The sequence below is a fragment of the Podarcis liolepis genome, assembly GCF_965112155.1.
Source record: "Podarcis liolepis genome assembly, chromosome: 18".
Classification (NCBI taxonomy): Eukaryota; Metazoa; Chordata; class Lepidosauria; order Squamata; family Lacertidae; genus Podarcis; species Podarcis liolepis.
In genome coordinates, this window is record NC_139572.1 from 6,145,336 (window position 1) to 6,162,669 (window position 17,334).

The 17,334-nt window shown below is 50.4% G+C and overlaps 1 protein-coding gene across 6 annotated transcripts in view; it reads right to left on the bottom strand.

Annotated features, from left to right (window-relative positions):
• Window positions 1-17,334, bottom strand: part of SEMA6B (semaphorin 6B) — a 163,247-nt gene that overhangs the window by 17,263 nt on the left and 128,650 nt on the right. For 5 of the 6 annotated variants that reach the window (XR_014520983.1, XM_083483702.1, XM_083483703.1 and 2 more), the window contains exons 6-10: window positions 8,992-9,093; window positions 6,119-6,209; window positions 3,423-3,542; window positions 1,947-2,035; window positions 1,616-1,833 (exon numbers count right to left, since the gene is read on the bottom strand). Coding sequence is in view for 5 of the 6 variants with exons in the window: in XM_083483702.1 (XP_083339828.1) it covers window positions 1,616-1,833; window positions 1,947-2,035; window positions 3,423-3,542; window positions 6,119-6,209; window positions 8,992-9,093 (620 nt within the window). In the remaining variant the exon portion in view is untranslated. The remainder of the gene's footprint in view (window positions 1-1,615; window positions 1,834-1,946; window positions 2,036-3,422; window positions 3,543-6,118; window positions 6,210-8,991; window positions 9,094-17,334) is intronic. The other variant, XM_083483706.1, reaches the window with a different exon arrangement.

The following is a 17,334-nucleotide window of genomic DNA, read 5'->3' on the forward strand; positions in this document are numbered from 1 at the left end:
GCAGGGACCGAGCAACGGGAGCTCACCCCGTCGCGGGGATTCGAACTGCCGACCTTCTGATCGGCAAGCCCTAGGCTCTGTGGTTTAACCCACAGTGCCGCCCGCGTCCCAGCCTCAATAAACCCACCTGCAAAAGTGACCTGCCATTTCCTTCTCTTATTCCCTCCACACACACACACCGTTTTAAATACAGTTCTACGGATTTCTGCAGCCATTTTGCCCTTGAAATATATTGCCGTCATGGCAGAGAGTTGTTTATTCTTAAAACGGGTTCTAAAGCAACCTCTTTGAACTGACTGCATTTTAATGATGCAGTGTTTTAACGACAGACTGGATTTCAACAGCAGCGACGGCTTTGACTAGCCGGCTAAACCAGGTGAGGGTAGCCTCAAACCCTTGGCGAGGTCCAATCCATATTTGTCACAATCAGCTCTGTTTTCCATGTTCTTCTTCTTGTTGTTGTTGTGTCCTAGACTGTCTCTCCAGAACAGTGCATGTTCTGGTTATCTCCCGCTTGGACTACTGAAATGCGCTCTATGTGGGGCTACCTTTGAAGGTGACTCAGAAACTACAACTAATCCAGAATGCGGCAGCCAGACTGGTGACTGGGAGCGGCTGCCGAGACCATATAACACCAGTCCTGAAAGGCCTACATTGGCACCCAGTACGTTTCCGAGCACAATTCAAAGTGTTGGTGCTGACCTTGAAAGTCCTAACCAGCCTCAGCCCAGTAGACCTGAAGGAGCGTCTCCACCCCCATCATCCAGCCCAGACACAGAGGTCCAGCTCTGAGGGCCTTCTGGAGATTCCCTCCCTGCGAGGTTACAGGAAACCAGGCCTTCTCGGTGGTGGCACCCGCCCCGTGGAATGCCCTCCCATCAGATGTCAAGGAAATAAACAACTATCTGAATTTTAGAAGACATCTGAAGGCAACTATGTTTAGGGAAGTTTTTAATGTTTGATGTTTTAATCATGTTTTCAATATTCTGTTGGGAGCCAGCTAGATGGGCGGGGTATGTATGTATATAAAAGGTAAAGGGACCACTGACCATTAGGTCCAGTCGTGGCCGACTCTGGGGTTGCGGCGCTCATCTCGCTTTACTGGCCGAGGGAGCCGGTGTACAGCTTCCGGGTCATGTGGCCAGCATGACTAAGCCGCTCCTGGTGAACCAGAGCAGTGCACAGAAACGCCGTTTACCTTTCCGCCGGAGCGGTACCTATTTATCTACTTGCACTTTGACATGCTTTCGAACTGCTAGGTTGGCAGGAGCAGGGACCGAGCAACGGGAGCTCACCCCGTCGCAGGGATTCAAACCACCGACCTTCTGATCGGCAAGTCCTAGGCTCTGTGGTTTAACCCACAGCGCCACCCACGTCCCTATGTATGTTTGCATGTATAAATAAATAAATAATGTTGTGTTATTATACTGTAAACTGTCTTGTGATCTTCAGATGATGGGTGGTTGTTAATAATAATAATAATAATATCAGTGTAAACTAATGCAGTGCGAAAACTCAAGACAGAAGGAACTCTAGATGTTTTGAGGGCTGAGTCCCAGAGAGCCCCCCATCCCAGCTCAAATCAGCACCCCCGCCGTTCGCAACCGCCACTGACCTGTTGGCAGGCGTGGAAAAGACGGCAAGCACGACCGGCCGGCCATCGATCTCCAGGATGTCCGTGACAGACTGGATGACATTGAAGTAGAAATGGGAGTCTCCCGGGACAGAACAGTTGAGGCGGGCCTTGAGGAAGGAGGTCCACTGCTTCTCCAGAACCCGCTGAGAGCCACCCATGTCGTTCTTGCAAACTCTGGCCACCCGAGACACCACCACCTACATTGAGGGGACAGTAAGGAGGGTCAGAGGAATCTGGGTCCAAGGGTTTTTGGGTGCTGGCGCCAGGCCTGGTCAACAACGCCCACGTAGACCTCCTCTCTCCAATTTACCTTCTCTAAGTAGTTGAACTCCATTGCGATCTCCCTGAAGAAGAAGTAGACGTGGCTTTTCCACTCCACAGCGCGGACAAAATATGGTTCTGGGTGGGGAGAGTCCAGATAAAGGAGGTTATTTTTGTTATTTGTAGGGTTTAATGCTTTATTTAAGCATACAGTCATACCTTGGCTTGAATACGCTTCAGGTTGAGCGCTTTTGGGTTGTGCTCCGCGGTGACCCAGAAGTAACGGAGCGCGTTACTTCCGGGTTTCACCGCATGCGCAGACGGTCAAAATGATGTCATGCGCATGCACGGAAGCGGTGAATCGCGACCCGCGCATGCGCAGTCGCGGGTTGCGTTTGCTTCAGGATGCGAAAGGGGCTCCGGAATGGATCCTGTTTGCATCCTGAGGTATTTACAAACAAACAAACAAACAAATAATAAGGTGAACACACTTAACCCCCAAAACCAGAGAGTAAAGGGAAAGGGTAAGAAAGGAAAAAGGATGAAGTACCACACCCATTTGACTCCCCTCCACCATCACTTGTCATCTTTGAGTCATTTAAATTCTTATTTACATTGCATATCATTTATGGCTGTAGAGTGGTACCTCTGCTTAAGAACTTAATTCGTTCTGGAGGTCTGTTCTTAACCTGAAACTGTTCTTAACCTGAAGCACCACTTTAGCTAACGGGGCCTTCCGCTGTACTGTACTGTACTGATGAACTGGAAAAATAAAAATGTGGCTCCCTTCTATGTTTGGATTGAAGATTTATGCAAACTCGCAACATATAAACAATTTGCATATAAACACAGATGCCATGGACAAATTCTGTGATATTTGGAACCCATTCTTGCAAATACAGTGGTACCTCGGGTTACATACGCTTCAGGTTACAGACGCTTCAGGTTACGGACTCCGCTAACCCAGAAATAGTGCTTCAGGTTAAGAACTTTGCTTCAGGATGAGAACAGAAATCGGGCGGTGGCAGCAGGAGGCCCCATTAGCTAAAGTGGTACCTCAGGTTAAGAACAGTTTCAGTTTAAGAACGGACCTCCGGAACAGATTAAGTACTTAACCCGAGGTACCACTGTACCTGTAATAGGTTAAAATCTGGTGAGGTACAATAATAACCTTGTAAAATATACAGTTTTGGTTCTCCCCCCCCCCACTTTATTTTCCCTTTTACATAGGTTCTCTTTCTCTTTCTTTTATTTCCATCTCACCCTGTTTAGTGCACATATAATTATGTACTTTTTGAACTTTTGATAAAGATGTTTAAAAGCAAAACAAAAAACCCCCCACGTATTTTATTCCGGTTTGCCAGCCGATTTAAAGAAGCCTCAGTCGATTCATCGTGAGGACATTTTCCTTGACGCCGATTTGTCCGTTGAGCACGCCGCCTCGCGTTACGAGCGAACATAGCGGCTTTTCCCACTCCTGCCTCCCCCCGGTCTCCCCCCAGCGCGGAGCGAATCGACAAAGCACCTTTGAACCACTTAGAGTCGTGCTTGACCGTGCGAAGAGTCGGGCTGTCTCCTAGGCTGCGGTAAATGACTGCGTCGATGGCCAGGAAATCCGTCACGGTGGCGGTGAAAAGCATTCCACCTGTCAGGGAAGGGGAGATCATAGAATCATAGAATCATAGAATCATAGAATCATAGAGTTGGAAGAGACCACAAGGGCCATCGAGTCCAACCCCCTGTCAAGCAGGAAACACCATCAGAGCACTCCTGACATATGGTTGTCAAGCCTCTGCTTAAAGACCTCCAAAGGAGGAGACTCCACCACACTCCTTGGCAGCAAGTTCCACTGTCAAACAGCTCTTACTGTCAGGAAGTTCTTCCTAATGTTTAGGTGGAATCTTCTTTCTTGTAGTTTGGATCCATTGCTCCGTGTCCACTTCTCTGGAGCAGCAGAAAACAACCTTTCTCCCTCCTCTATGTGACATCCTTTTATATATTTGAACATGGCTATCATATCACCCCTTAACCTCCTCTTCTCCAGGCCAAACATGCCCAGCTCCCTTAGCCGTTCCTCATAAGATAGATATGAGGTGATTGAAGGGAGAGAGGAGTTGTAAATAACGCCAGGTGGGCATGTTGCGCGGCGCCCGGAAGTTGGAACCGCCAAAGAAAATGCTCTAGCTCAGCCAGAGAGTGCGTGCCCTGCGTACGAAAGGTCCCCAATTCAATAAAAAAGGTAAAAGGTAAAGGACCCCTGGATGGTTAAGTCCAGCTAAAGGCGACTATGGGGTTGCGGCGCTCATCTCGCTTTCAGGCCGAGGGAGCCGGCGTTTGTCCGCAGACAGCTTTCCGGGTCATGTGGCCAGCAGGACTAAACCGCTTCTGGTGCAACAGGACACCGTGATGGAAACTAAAGTGCACAGAAACACCGTTTCCCTTCTCGCCACAGTGGTACCTATTTATCTACTTGCACTGGTGTGCTTTCGAGCTGCTAGGTTGGCAGGAGTTGGGACAGAGCAACGGGAGCTCACCCCGTCACGGGGATTCGAACCGCCGACCTTCCGATCGGCAAGCCCAAGAGGCTCAGTGGTTTAGACCACAGCGCCACCCGCGTCCCATAGGTCTAGGCAAACAACACTCTTTGTACACATGACATGCCTGCAGAACAAATTTCAGAGATGTGCAGATTTCAGTTCCCATATTATTTTGGGAAGTCTGAATTAAGCAGGCTTGCCTCAAAATGCCAACTCAACCCATTTCAATAATAATAATAATAATAATAATAATAATAATAATAATAATATTTATTTATTTATTTATTCATTCATTCATTCATTCATTCATACATACATACATACATACATACCCCGGTTGAGTTTCCCCAGCCACTCTGGGCAGCTTCCAATCGAGTGTTAAAAACAATACAGCGTCAAATATTAAAAACTTCCCTAAACAGGGCTGCCTTCGGATGTCTTTTAAAGAGAAGATAGCAGCTTATTTCCTTCACATCTGAAGGGAGGACATTCCACAGGGCGGGCGCCACCACAAAGAAGGCCCTGTGTCTGGTTCCCTGTAACCTCATTTCTCGCAAGGAGGGAACCGCCAGAAGGCCCTCGGAGCTGGACCTCAGCGTCCGAGCAGAACGATGGGGGTGGAGACGCTCCTTCCAGGTATACAGGTATATATTCTAATATATTTATTAGAAACCATGTGACTCTGTGGGTGTGTTTTTAATTTAAGGTTGGGCTCATGGGACCAAACAGAGGCAGGGAAGGCATCTATGATTCTTGACAAACGGGGTCATCCCTCTGCTAACACACACAAAAATGCCTTGTATCTCAAGGACCACAGATAATCCACTTCGTTGTCTCCATAGGAACCAGAGACTGGCTTGCTTCTCTGTCGTTGAAAGAGCTCATTATTTGTGTGTGTGAGACCAGGCTTGGGGAGACCAGGCAGGTTCAAATCCTTGATTGGTAGCCTTGAGTGTGTCCCCGGTCTAACCTACCCCTCAAGGTTGTTGTGATGCTTAAGGAAACCCATATATATTTGCAGGTCAGGGGGCAGGGAATGGGTGCGTCCAGGCAGCCTCGAGCTCCTTGCAGGAAAGGTGAGGTATGAATGCTGTTTCTGCTTGCTGAGTCATAACATAGCTGTCAACCGTCCCTTATTTGGCGGGAAAGTCCCTTATCCCAGCGCCGTGTCCCGCTGCTGTCCCTTATTGATGATGTCCCTTAAATTTCCTGGGTTTCAAAGGAAGCAGCTCCTCTCCCTCCCTCCCTGCTGGCCAGGGAGGAGGGAGGCTCCAACTGTGTTGCTTGGCTGCGTTGCTCACCCAATAAGGAGCCTAAGAATGACTGGGGGGTGGAGCTTGCATGCCTTGTGCCGATCAAATCGGCCGCGTTGCCTGGGGACTCGCCTTTGCTCAGCGCTTCCCAGCGGAGAGGTGACGGTGGTTTTCCTTGCTACATCCCCTTTGCCGGGTTGCTGCGCTGTGGGAACCACCGCTTGAGGCTTCGTTTGGCTGCTGGCTGGGCTTTCTGCCTTTGGCTCGGAGGGGCTCAGAAGTTGAACATACCTGTGCTGGGAAAATCCCTTATTTTGGCTGCTGATCCCTTATTTTCGAGGCTGCTGGTCCCTTATTTTCAAATCTGTAAGTTGACAGCTATGAGTCATAATAACCGGGTCAAAATACTTCCCTCCGTGCTCTGAACTGACCTGTGAAGAGAGCGACGTTGGCGTGCTTGGGGTCATAGGGGCATCGAGCCATCCCACTGATGTTGTCTCCAGTGGGCTCCAAAGTGTCCATCTGGTGGGAGGAAAAGATAGTTAGACAAACTGCGGATCTCTCGAGGGGCCGGGCAAAAGGAAATGGGCTCTATCCAATGACCCAGACCCACTGGCATTAATGGACCCAAGTTAAAGGCAAGATGTTGAGAATTCTGTTCCACCTTAAGGAACAGACATGGGATTGTTACGTGTCACATGTCTGTTTACACTCCAGCACAGCTTTCTGGGAACTTCCGTTGTGTGTATAGCTTTTGTTTTTCCCGTTCTCTCTGTGACGACACGAGAGAGAGACGACATGTTTCTTCGTCCTGATATATGATTAATAAATCTGTAGATGCAGTATGCTTCCACAAGCCTCACGCCTATTCTGTGTGTGCAATTATCTCTGCTGACAGTGTGCCCTGGCTTTTGAAGCCCGGGTCCCTGATTTACCCCTGACAGTTAAGTCCAGTCGCGGATGACTCTGGGGTTGCGGCGCTCATCTCGCTTTACTGGCTGAAGGAGCCGAGGTTTGTCCACAGACAGTTTTTCCGGGTCATGTGGGCAGCATGACTAAGCCTCTTCTGGCGAACCAGAGCAGCGCACGGAAACGCAGTTTACCTTCCCGGCGGAGCGGTACCTATTTATCTACTTGCACTTTGACGTGCTTTCAAACTGCTAGGTTGGCAGGAGCAGGGACCGAGCAACGGGAGCTCATCCTGTCGCGGGGATTTGAACCGCCGACCTTCCGATCGGCAAGCCCAAAAGGCTCTGTGGTTTAGACCACAGCGCCACCTGCATCCCTAGTTTATAATATAGATAAGTGGATATACTGAATGCCCATTCCATCCGCCCTTCGGTTTATCACAGTTGTTTAGGTCTTGCTCATCCAGGAGTTATTGGGGTGGTTCTGCAACAGAACGCTAGAATTTCAGTGCGCAACCTGTACACTCGAAGCAGAGCCATTTGCCAAGTGTTGAACCTTATTTGTAGCCAAAGCACACAAGTAAGAGCTGTTTGACAGTGGAATTTGCTGCCAAGGAGTGTGGTGGAGTCTCCTTCTTTGGAGGTCTTTAAGCAGAGGCTTGACAACCATATGTCAGGAGTGCTCTGATGGTGTTTCCTGCTTGGCAGGGGGTTGGACTCGATGGCCCTTGTGGTCTCTTCCAACTCTATGATTCTATGATTCTATGATTCTTCTTCATCTCCAGCTCCCCAAACATGAAACCACTAGAGCAGCCTTTCTCAACCTTGAGTCCCTAGATATTTTGGCCAGAACTCCCATCATCCCTGACCACTGGTCCTGTGAGCTAGGGATCATGGGAGTTGTAGGCCAAAAACATCTGGTGACCCAAGGTTGAGAAAGGCTGCACTAGAGGAACCATAGAATTGTGGAGGTGGAAGAGACCCAAGAGTTGGTCACTCCCAACTCTACTCCCAACTGCCTAGAGGTGTTTGGAGGATGGATGGTGGCTAACAGATTGAGGTTGGATCCTGACAAGACAGAAGTACTGTTCTTGGGGGACGGGGGACGGGCTGGAGTGGAGGACTCCCTGGTCCTGAATGGGGCAACTCTGCCCCTGAAGGACCAGGTGCACAGCCTGGGAGTCATTTTGGACTCACAGCTGTCCATGGAGGTGGAGGTCAATTCTGTGTCCAGGGCAGCTGTCTACCAGCTCCATCTATATGCAAGCTGAGACCCTCCCTGCCCGCAGACTGTCTCTCCAGAGTGGTCCATGCTCTGGTTATCTCCCACTTGGACTACTGCAATGCGCTCTACTTTTGAAGGTGACCCAGAAACTGCAACTAATCCAGAATGCGACTGGCCGCCGAGACCCTATAACACTGGTCTTGAAAGACCTACATTGGCTCCCAGGACATTTCCGAGCACAATTCTATGATTCTATGATTCTATGGAGAGGGTGTTATCGGCAGACCTGGGGGAACCCTGAAATTCACAGCAGCTGCAAGACATCTTTAGGTGTTGGTGGGCAACCCCCAAAACAGCTCAAGTGAGTACAGAACCACAGAAGGGTGGCTGTCAAAGGAGGGGGGCAGCAAACTGCCCACCCGCTCCTTTTACTCGCAACCACACCAGGGGATTGTCAATGACTGTCCCCCTCCTCCGACTCAGTGTTTGCCCCTTGTAGAAGTCGGAAGGGAGGGGGCGAAACAAGAATTAGCTGGCTCTGCCTTCCACTGTCTTTGGCACCCCTTACTGTTGGGCTCAGGGATGCGGGTGGCGCTGTGGGTTATACCACAGAGCCTAGGGCTTGCCGATCAGAAGGTCGGCGGTTCGAATCCCCGTGACGGGGTGAGCTCCCATTGCTCGGTCCCTGCTCCTGCCAACCTAGCAGTTCGAAAGCACGTCAAAGTGCAAGTAGATAAATAGGTACCACTCCAGCGGGAAGGTAAATGGCGTTTCCGTGCGCTGCTCTGGTTCGCCAGAAGCGGCTTAGTCCTGCTGGCCACATGACCCGGAAGCTGTACGCCGGCTCCCTCGGCCAGTAAAGCGAGATGAGTGCCGCAACCCCAGAGTCGGCCACGACTGGACCTAATGGTCAGGGGTCCCATTACCTTTACCATTGGGCTCCTGGCCTTCTGCCCAATGGGCACCAGCCACCCTTGGTCAGAACACTATTTGAACCATTGGGCATGAAATAATAGCCCATAACGTCGGTCGCGTATATTGGAAGGGGAAGCAAGAATCTGGATGCTCGCTTCACACGATTCAGCCAGACTAGTTGGGGCGCCATGTACAAACTGGGGTGAGCGATGAGTTACGGGCACCACCTGGCCTGCCCTGAGTTCTTGGTACTCACGGTGTAGTTGGCGCAGATGGGATTGAAAGCGTTGGTGCCGCAGACGAAGAGGAGGTTGTCGTTGCGGAGGAGAAGCACTTTGATAAAATTCCGGCACTCTGCCTGGGGAGGAGAAGCGAAGCGATGAAGGCTGCAAAGCGAAAAGCACTCCTGACATGCTCAGAGTTTGCAAGGCCACTTCCGCCTTCAGGAGGTGGTGGGGTTGCGGGCTTCACGGCCCCGCCATGCGCGCGGTGGGTGGAAGCCAGCCCCGTGCGATTGGGGGAATTCCCGGCCGCGTCACCCCCTAGCCGGCCAATCGGCAGGTTTGGGGGGCGTGGCCTGCCCTATATAGGCAGGACGCAGCCAGGGATCTCCCTCTTTGCCGCCCGCCAGCTGTTCCTGTTTTCCCACCCTATAAGGTTTCATTCTTTGACCTTGCTATGGACCTCGGTTGGTCGAGGCACTTGGCAAATTGGCACCAGCCACTTGGTTTTCGCCTACCTCGTAGCAAATCGCCACAACTTTCTGGGTATTGGAGGTTAGGCATTGGTATGGTTCTGTAGATGGAATAGGGGAGGTAGCGCCATCACCTGCCCCACATATTGAAAGGTAGTCCAATAAAGGATTCCAGGGGGCGTGGCCCTGTCCGAAGGCTAGGGAGGTGAGGGCCTAAGACCCGCCCCCTATCGGTGACCCCGGGGGAGTTCCTAGTTGATGCGCATCAGCAGGACTCCCCCTACTGGTGGTTAACCCTTCCCGGACTTCAAGCAGATGGGCTGGAGTAGGATATAGTGGGTTAGGACCAATGCCTAAGCCAACACCGCTCATCACCTGTAACCAATAAAGCTGCGGCCTTTTTTAGCCCATTAACCTTAATAATTGTGTCATGTGTCATTATTTCCGCCTGGGGAGGTCGGGAACTCGCCACGCAACGTTACTCTGCTGGCCTAGACGGGAAGCGAGCCCTATAGGGGGCTGAAGGCAGGTGAGGCCCAGGTCAGATCGAGTCTCCGGCGCTTCTTTTCTTGTACCCACCAAACACCTCATAAAAACAAGCCAGGACTCCTTCTGAACAAGCAAAACTCTTTTATCATCATTTTTACTCCCCCTAATTGCAAGTTCAGTGCTCCGTGCTGTCAGGTGCGGGGCCAAATTCAGTCCAGTTCGCATCTGTAAGTGACCCTACTACCGTATTTTTTGCTCTATAACACTCACTTTTTTCCTCCTAGAAAGTAAGGGGAAATGTCTGTGTGTGTTATGGAGGGAATGGCGGGGGGGATCTGCTGCAGTCGTGAGCAGAGGATCCATGGTTCCCCTTCCTTTCCTCCTCCGTGGCTCGCTTTGCTCGCTTTGAAACAGCAAAGCGGGAGAAGAGCCACTGAGTGGGGAGAAGAGAGGGACAGAGAGCCTGGTTACAAAGCACGGATCCACATAGATCCTCAGGATTTTTGCACTGGGTCACCCCAAATTCACCATCAGATCACATAGCATGTCCATGGCTACAGCTTGCACCAAAAAAATCATGCACCCACTGTTGCCTGGGGCCGCAGTGGTGCAAAAACATGGTTACAAAGCATGGATCCACATGGATCCTCAGGATTTTTGCATTGGGCTACCCCAAACTCACTGTCAGATCACATGTCTGTGGCCACAGCATGAACCACAAAAATCATACATCCACTGTTTCGTTTAGAATTTTTTTTTCTTCTTTTCCTCCTCTAAAAACTATGTGCGTGTTATGGTCGGGTGCGTGTTATAGAGCGAAAAATATGGTAAGTCTGTGCTTTGCAAACCGAATCAGAGCCATTCTGTTAGAATTTGCGCTTCTCTGAATTTTTGTGGTGTAGTTCCGTGGGCAAGAAATGTGCATTCACATAGTAAGGTAGGGAAATGTGTATACAGTGGTACCTCAGGTTAAGTGCTTAATTCGTTCCGGAGGTCCGTACTTAACCTGAAACTGTTCTTAACCTGAGGTACCACTTTAGCTAATGGGGCCTCCTGCTGCCGCTGCACCGCCAGAGCACGATTTCTGTTCTCATCCTGAAGCAAAGTTCTTAACCTGAAGCACTATTTCTGGGTTAGTCGAGTCTGTAACCTGAAGCGTATATAACCTGAAGCGTATGTAACCTGAGGTACCACTGTATTAGGGAAAACAGAATACAAAGAAGCATTATATGGGGGAAATTGCTTTGCAAAAGTATGTGCATTAGACAGGGTTTCCATACGTCCAGAACGTAACCAGAATTTGGCCTTTGAAACAGCACCTGGGCAGAAATTGCTGAAATGTCCAGGAAAATCCAGAAGTGTAGATTTTGTCACATTTCATTAAAAATAGCTCAAAAACTTTTCTTTAGATATTACAAAAAAAAAAAGCTCAAGAATTTTTGTGTCCGGATTTTCACTTTTTAAAATATGGCAACCCTAGTACAGTATTAGAAGGAGAAAACATACAGAACATGCAGATATTGAGCAAAATTTGCCGTAAGATGCTACAATTAAGCCTCGGTCCCGTATACCTGAAGGAGCATCTCCACCCCCATCGTTCTGCCCGGACGCTGAGGTCCAGTGCTAAGGGCCTTCTAGCGGATCCCTCACTGCAAGAAGCCAAGTTACAGGGAACCAGGCAGAGGGCCTTCTCGGTGGTGGCTCCCTCCCTGTGGAACACCCTCCCACCAGATGTCAAAGAGAACAACAACTACCAGACTTTTAGAAGGCATCTGAAGGCAGCCCTGGTTAGGGAAGCTTTTAATGTTTGATGCATTACTGTATTTTAACATTTTGTTGGAAGTTGCCCAGAGTGGCTGGGGAAGCCCAGCTGGATGGGCGGGGTATAAATAATAAATTATTATTATTATTTTTATTATTATTATCACGAGGACTTGTTTTTCAAAAATTCGCAAACTGGTGTGGAAATGTGGAGAGCTGAGTTTCAGATTAGAAAAATGAGAAGCAACATGGGGTGTTTTTTTTTTGGGGGGGGTTGACATCTCTGAAGTTTGGAGACGTACAATAGAATCCAACAAAACTCTCAAACCATAGAAGTGCCCTTCACCCCCCAAAAACAGTGTTTTTTGACCAGGAATCATGGACATGTTTGCATGCTACTGTTTTGTATGTTATTACACTGTGCATTTTTGTGTGTGTGCGCTTTTATATTGCAAACTGCCCTGTGATCCCCGGACAAAGGGCAGTGTAGAATTTTTTATTTTTAAATCGATCTAATCCATGCTGTTTCAAAGCACACTTTCCCTGGACAGATGCCTCTTTGCGCGCATTGTTCCGTCAGGGAACCGGGTCTCCAAATTTGGAAGGGCGCAGATAGCGAAGCGGAATCGTTTGCGTATCGTTTCGCAAAGTGTGGGTTTGGTCAGTCCCCCACCTTTGTTGTTGCTGTTTAGTCGTTTAGTCGTGTCCGACTCTTCGTGACCCCCTGGACCAGAGCACGCCAGGCCCTCCTGTCTTCCACTGCCTCCTGCAGTTTGGTCAGACTCATGCTGGTAGCTTCGAGAACAGTGTCCCACCATCTCATCCTCTGTCGTCCCCTTCTCCTTGTGCCCTCCATCTTTCCCAACATCAGGGTCTTTTCCAGGGAGTCTTCTCTTCTCATGAGGTGGCCAAAGTCTTGGAGCCTCAGCTTCAGGATCTGTCCTTCCAGTGAGCACTCAGGGCTGATTTCCTTCAGAATGGAGAGGTTTGATCTTCCTGCAGTCCATGGGACTCTCAAGAGTCTCCTCCAGCACCAGAATTCAAAAGCATCCATTCTTCGGCGATCAGCCTTCTTGATGGTCCAGCTCTCACTTCCATACATCACTACTGGGAAAACCATAGCTTGAACTATACGCACCTTTGTTGGCAAGGTGATGTCTCTGTTTTTTAAGATGCTGTCTAGGTTTGCCCCCCCCCCTTAAACGTGAGCAAAATGGAGTCTCTTATCTTGTCCCTGGTTTCAGGTTATGCTTTTTTTTAAAAAAACTTGCTGTTGGCGATATCTTCACATTTGCACCTCACTATTTACATCTTGTGCAGGTAGTAGAGGTAAAGGTACCCCTGCCCGTACGGGCCAGTCATGTCCAACTCTAGGGTTGTGCGCCCATCTCACTTAAGAGGCTGGGGGCCAGCGCTGTCCAGAGACACTTCTGGGTCATATGGCCAGCGTGACGAAGCTGCTCTGGCGAGCCAGCACCAGCGCAGCACACGGAAACGCTGTTTACCTTCCCGCTATAAAGCGGTACCTATTTATCTACGTGCACTTTAGGGGTGCTTTCGAACTGCTAGGTGGGCAGGAGCTGGGACCAAAAGACGGGAGCACACCCCGCTGCGGGGATTTGAACCGCTGACCATGCGATCGGCAAGCCCTAGACGCTGAGGTCTTAACCACAGCGCCACCCGCGTCCACCCTCGTGCGGGTACCAGTAGTAATAATACTACTGGTAACAAATGGGAAAGGACAGCTTTCTCGCTCCCGCCCCCCATCTCCGTGGCCAGCTATTTTGCCAGCTATTTTGCTACCTCTTCTCCTTCACCCTCGCCTGCTCTAGCACAGACCTTTGTGTTTATATTGTGAGTTCTCATCCTCTCTCTTTGCTCTCCCATCTAAGCACCTTTCTTCCCTCTCTGTTTCCATGGTTTCCTAGCAGGCCAGAGAGAGAGAGAGAGAGGAACGGGGTTGGGTGAGCCATTCCCCCCCCCCCGCAAACTCCGTTCACTTTCCCACTTCCTGCTAGCATCTCTACTTCATCTTTCGAAGCCATAATCCCTGCCAGGGTGGAAGGCAGGGGGAAAAAATGGTGTGCGTTTTAATCCCCAGAAATGGAGACCCTCCATGTGTCCCTATTTTCCAGGGACAATCCTGGATTTACAGAAGCCGTCCCGGTTTCTGATTTGATCCCAGAATGTCCCGCTTTTCCTTAGGATGTCCCTGTTTTCATCGGGGAAATGTTGGAGGGGAAGGAATAAGATGTCACTACAGTGGTGCCCCGCAAGACGAATGCCTCGCAAGACGGAAAACTCGCTAGACGAAAGAGTTTTCCCTTTTGGAGGTGCTTCGCAAAACGAATCTCCTATGGGCTTGCTTCGCAAGACGACAATGTCCTGCGAGTTCCTGCTGGTTTTTTCCCCTTTCCCCCCCTTTTTCTAAGCTGCTAAGCCGCTTATCAGCTGATCCGATCAGCAGATAAGCCGCTAAAAGCCGCTAATAGCGCTAATCCGCTAATCCGTCAATGGGCTTGCTTCGCAAGACGAAAAAACCGCTAGACGAAGAGAATCACAGAACGGATTCTTTTCGTCTTGCGAGGCACCACTGTATTTTCATTGGGGAAATGTTGAAGAGGATGGAATAAGATGCTCCTATTTTCATTAGAGAAATGTTGGGGGGGGGGGATGGAATAGGATGTCCCTATTTTCATCGGAGAAATGTTGGAGGATCTGGAGTTATGAAGCTATCCGTATCTGTTCCTCATTTTTACCCCGATTGAAAATGTGCCTTTTTATAAGCGTGTGCATTTCTCTGCTCGGCTGGAGAACTGCGATGCGAAATTTGGAGAACTAGGAATTTCGAAAGCTGGTTTGCACCTTGTTTCGGAAAAGCGTGCACTGGTCGTTTCACCTTGAAATGCAAACCGAATGGGATTTCTCTCTCTTCCGCCCCCAGCCAAATATACCTAGGATTTGGAGAAGGATCACAGGGCAGCCTCTGGCATTTCCGGTTTGGCAAATTACTGTATTTTTCGCTCTATAGGACGCACCCGACCATAGGACGCACCTTGTTTTAGAGGGGGAGAACAAGAAAAAAAAATCTCCCCCCCCTCTGCCCAGCGCCCCTTCAGTGAAGCGGCAAGAGCCACTGCGCAGAGAGGGGGAGAATTTCCCCCCTCTTGTTTTCCCCCTCTAAAACAAGGTGCCGTTCAAGGTGTGTTCAGGAGGCTACCTTGGAAGCCTGGAGAGTGAGAGGGGTCAGTGTGGACCGACCCCTCTCACTCTCCAGGCTTCAGGTTCCTTTCGACCTGCTCTTTGGGGCTGGTGGGGGGAAGCCCACCACCAGCCCCAAAGAGCAGGTCGGGGAGCAGCGGAAAGACACGCAGCCTTCCGCTGCTCCCCAAGCTAGTGGGGCTGGAAGTGGGGCTGGAAGTGGGGGGAAGCGCTGCCCCCCCCCAGCCCCAAAGAGCAAAGAAGCCAAGACAGCTTCTGCCATAGCCACGCGCAATCTCTCCGGCAGGAAGAGGCTGCGTGCGGCTATGGCAATACCCCCACCTCAACCCCCACAAAAGCGCACAGGAGCCGAGCACCGTTTAAGCCCTGTGGGCTTTTCTACAAGGAGGGAGAAGGGACTGACTGGCCGCAAGAGCTTCTGTGCAGCTTTTGGGGGCTTTTCCTGCCTGCCTCCCCCCTGCATTCGCTCCACAGGATGCACACACAGTTCCCCTTCATTTTTGGAGGGGGAAAAGTGCGTCTGTCAGAGCTGCCCTAGGTCCCAGCTCACAAAGGACCAACGCCACTCCGTTGTTATATACAAAAGTCTTTATTGAAGTTCAGTTTCGCTTTCACAGCCACAGCGTGCAGCTCTACGTCTGAAACTCTAGACCGCTGAAGCTCCGTCTGAGTCTCCTCCCCCCAGACACCAGTTTAAGACTCTAGCCTTGCTCCACCTCTTCCTCTGCTCTTTCCTCCTCTGGTTCCGCCTGTCCGCTGGGGTCTTGCCCTTCCTAGACTCTTCTGACGCTGAGTCCCCTGAGTCTTCCCCCTGCCTCCGGCGGGCTTTAGGACCTGGTTCCCAATCCGGGTTTTCTGCTGTCCCGCGCGCCTGTACATTTGAACTTGGCGCGCGCGCCCAGCCGGTCACCTTCCTCCTGACCATTACACTGCTCCTGTCACTGCTCTCCCCTTCGGGGAGGCTAGCTGGATCTGACCTCCCCTCCGTTCCCCCGCTCTCCGATCGAGGCGTGGTCAGCCCTGACTCATCTCCTCTCCCTGCTGGAGGAGACACTGGCCCTGACATATGGGAACCTTCCCCCCCACTACGCTCTGGTGGGGAAGCTGGTCCTGATCTCCAGCTGCTGCTTTGGGAGTCCCCGCTGGCCCCTTGCTTCTGGTGCGTCCCCCCTGGGACCCCCCTTGCCCTGACCACCGGCGCCCCCTTCTGGGAATCTTCTGATTCGCTGGAGAGGCTCATGGAATCTCTCGGGTCACTGTCATTCTCCCCTCCGCTGCCCTCAGATTCTTCCCATTCGCTCTCCATCTCCTCTCTCCCCTGTGCCTCTGCTCCTGAGCCCATGACAGCGTCCTATAGAGCGAAAAATACGGTAAACCCTGTTTAATTTTTCACCCTCCGACCCCCACCACTCTCAGGGAAAGTCTCTGGATATTGGAGCCTCTCTGGGACCTGCGCGCCGTGTTTCACACTCTCCCTTCAGCTCTCTTCAGCTCCCAGCAAACATTTTATATCCAAAGTGATTTATTAAGAGGCTCGTATAATTGGTTTTGTAATTAATTATTTCCGGTCTGTTGATCGGAACAGACACATCTCATAATCGGTGCGAAATCCAATTTCCAGATTCTATTAACGCCTCCCTGGGCCGAGTGTGAGGGAGAAGAGCCAGACTTTCCCAGGAGACATCCCAAAAAGATTCAAAACTCTGGGGAGTCTCCTTGCTGCAGCTGCGGATCAGGGATTTCAGGCACCTTGCGACTGAGGTAAGTGTGTGTCAGGGCAAGCAGGCTGGGTTGCAAACTCTTTTAGCGGCCTATTTAAAGGACGTGAGCGAACACTTCACAGGAACACCAAGTTAATCCCTGTGATAATTTGGTCTTTGAAATAGAGCGAAATGCTCTACAGCGGAACCTCGGTTTTCGAAAGTCTCCGTTGCTGCACCTTTCAGAACACGAACGCCAAAAACCCGGAAGTAAATGCTCCCGTTTTTGAAGTCGAAACAGCTTCCGCTGTGTGTTTTTCAATTTTCTCAACTGAATTTGCTGGCAGCCCTTGGCGCCTCGGTTTTCTAACATTTCAGAACTCAAACGGTCTTCTGGAATGGATTACGTTTGAAAAACAGAGGTACCACTGTATTCTGTACTCTTTTATTTTGTTCCGAGCTTTTAAGTTTTCTTGTCGATGTTTTTCCTGGCTGCTGACTGTAATCAAACGGCTACAGAGCAAAATGTACATTCCCATTTTGAGTATTGGATCTGTGGGGCTGTCAGAGAGCCACTGTCACCTGGCTACTTGAAAACATGGCCTTGTCACCGTGGTCACATGATCCCCGATCAGCTGAGCGAGGTACAAAAGGAGAGACAGAGATGCTGGAATGAGAGAATCTCAGAGATTCAGGTGGATCCAGCCAGTTCTTTTGTTTCCCCTTCCCTTGC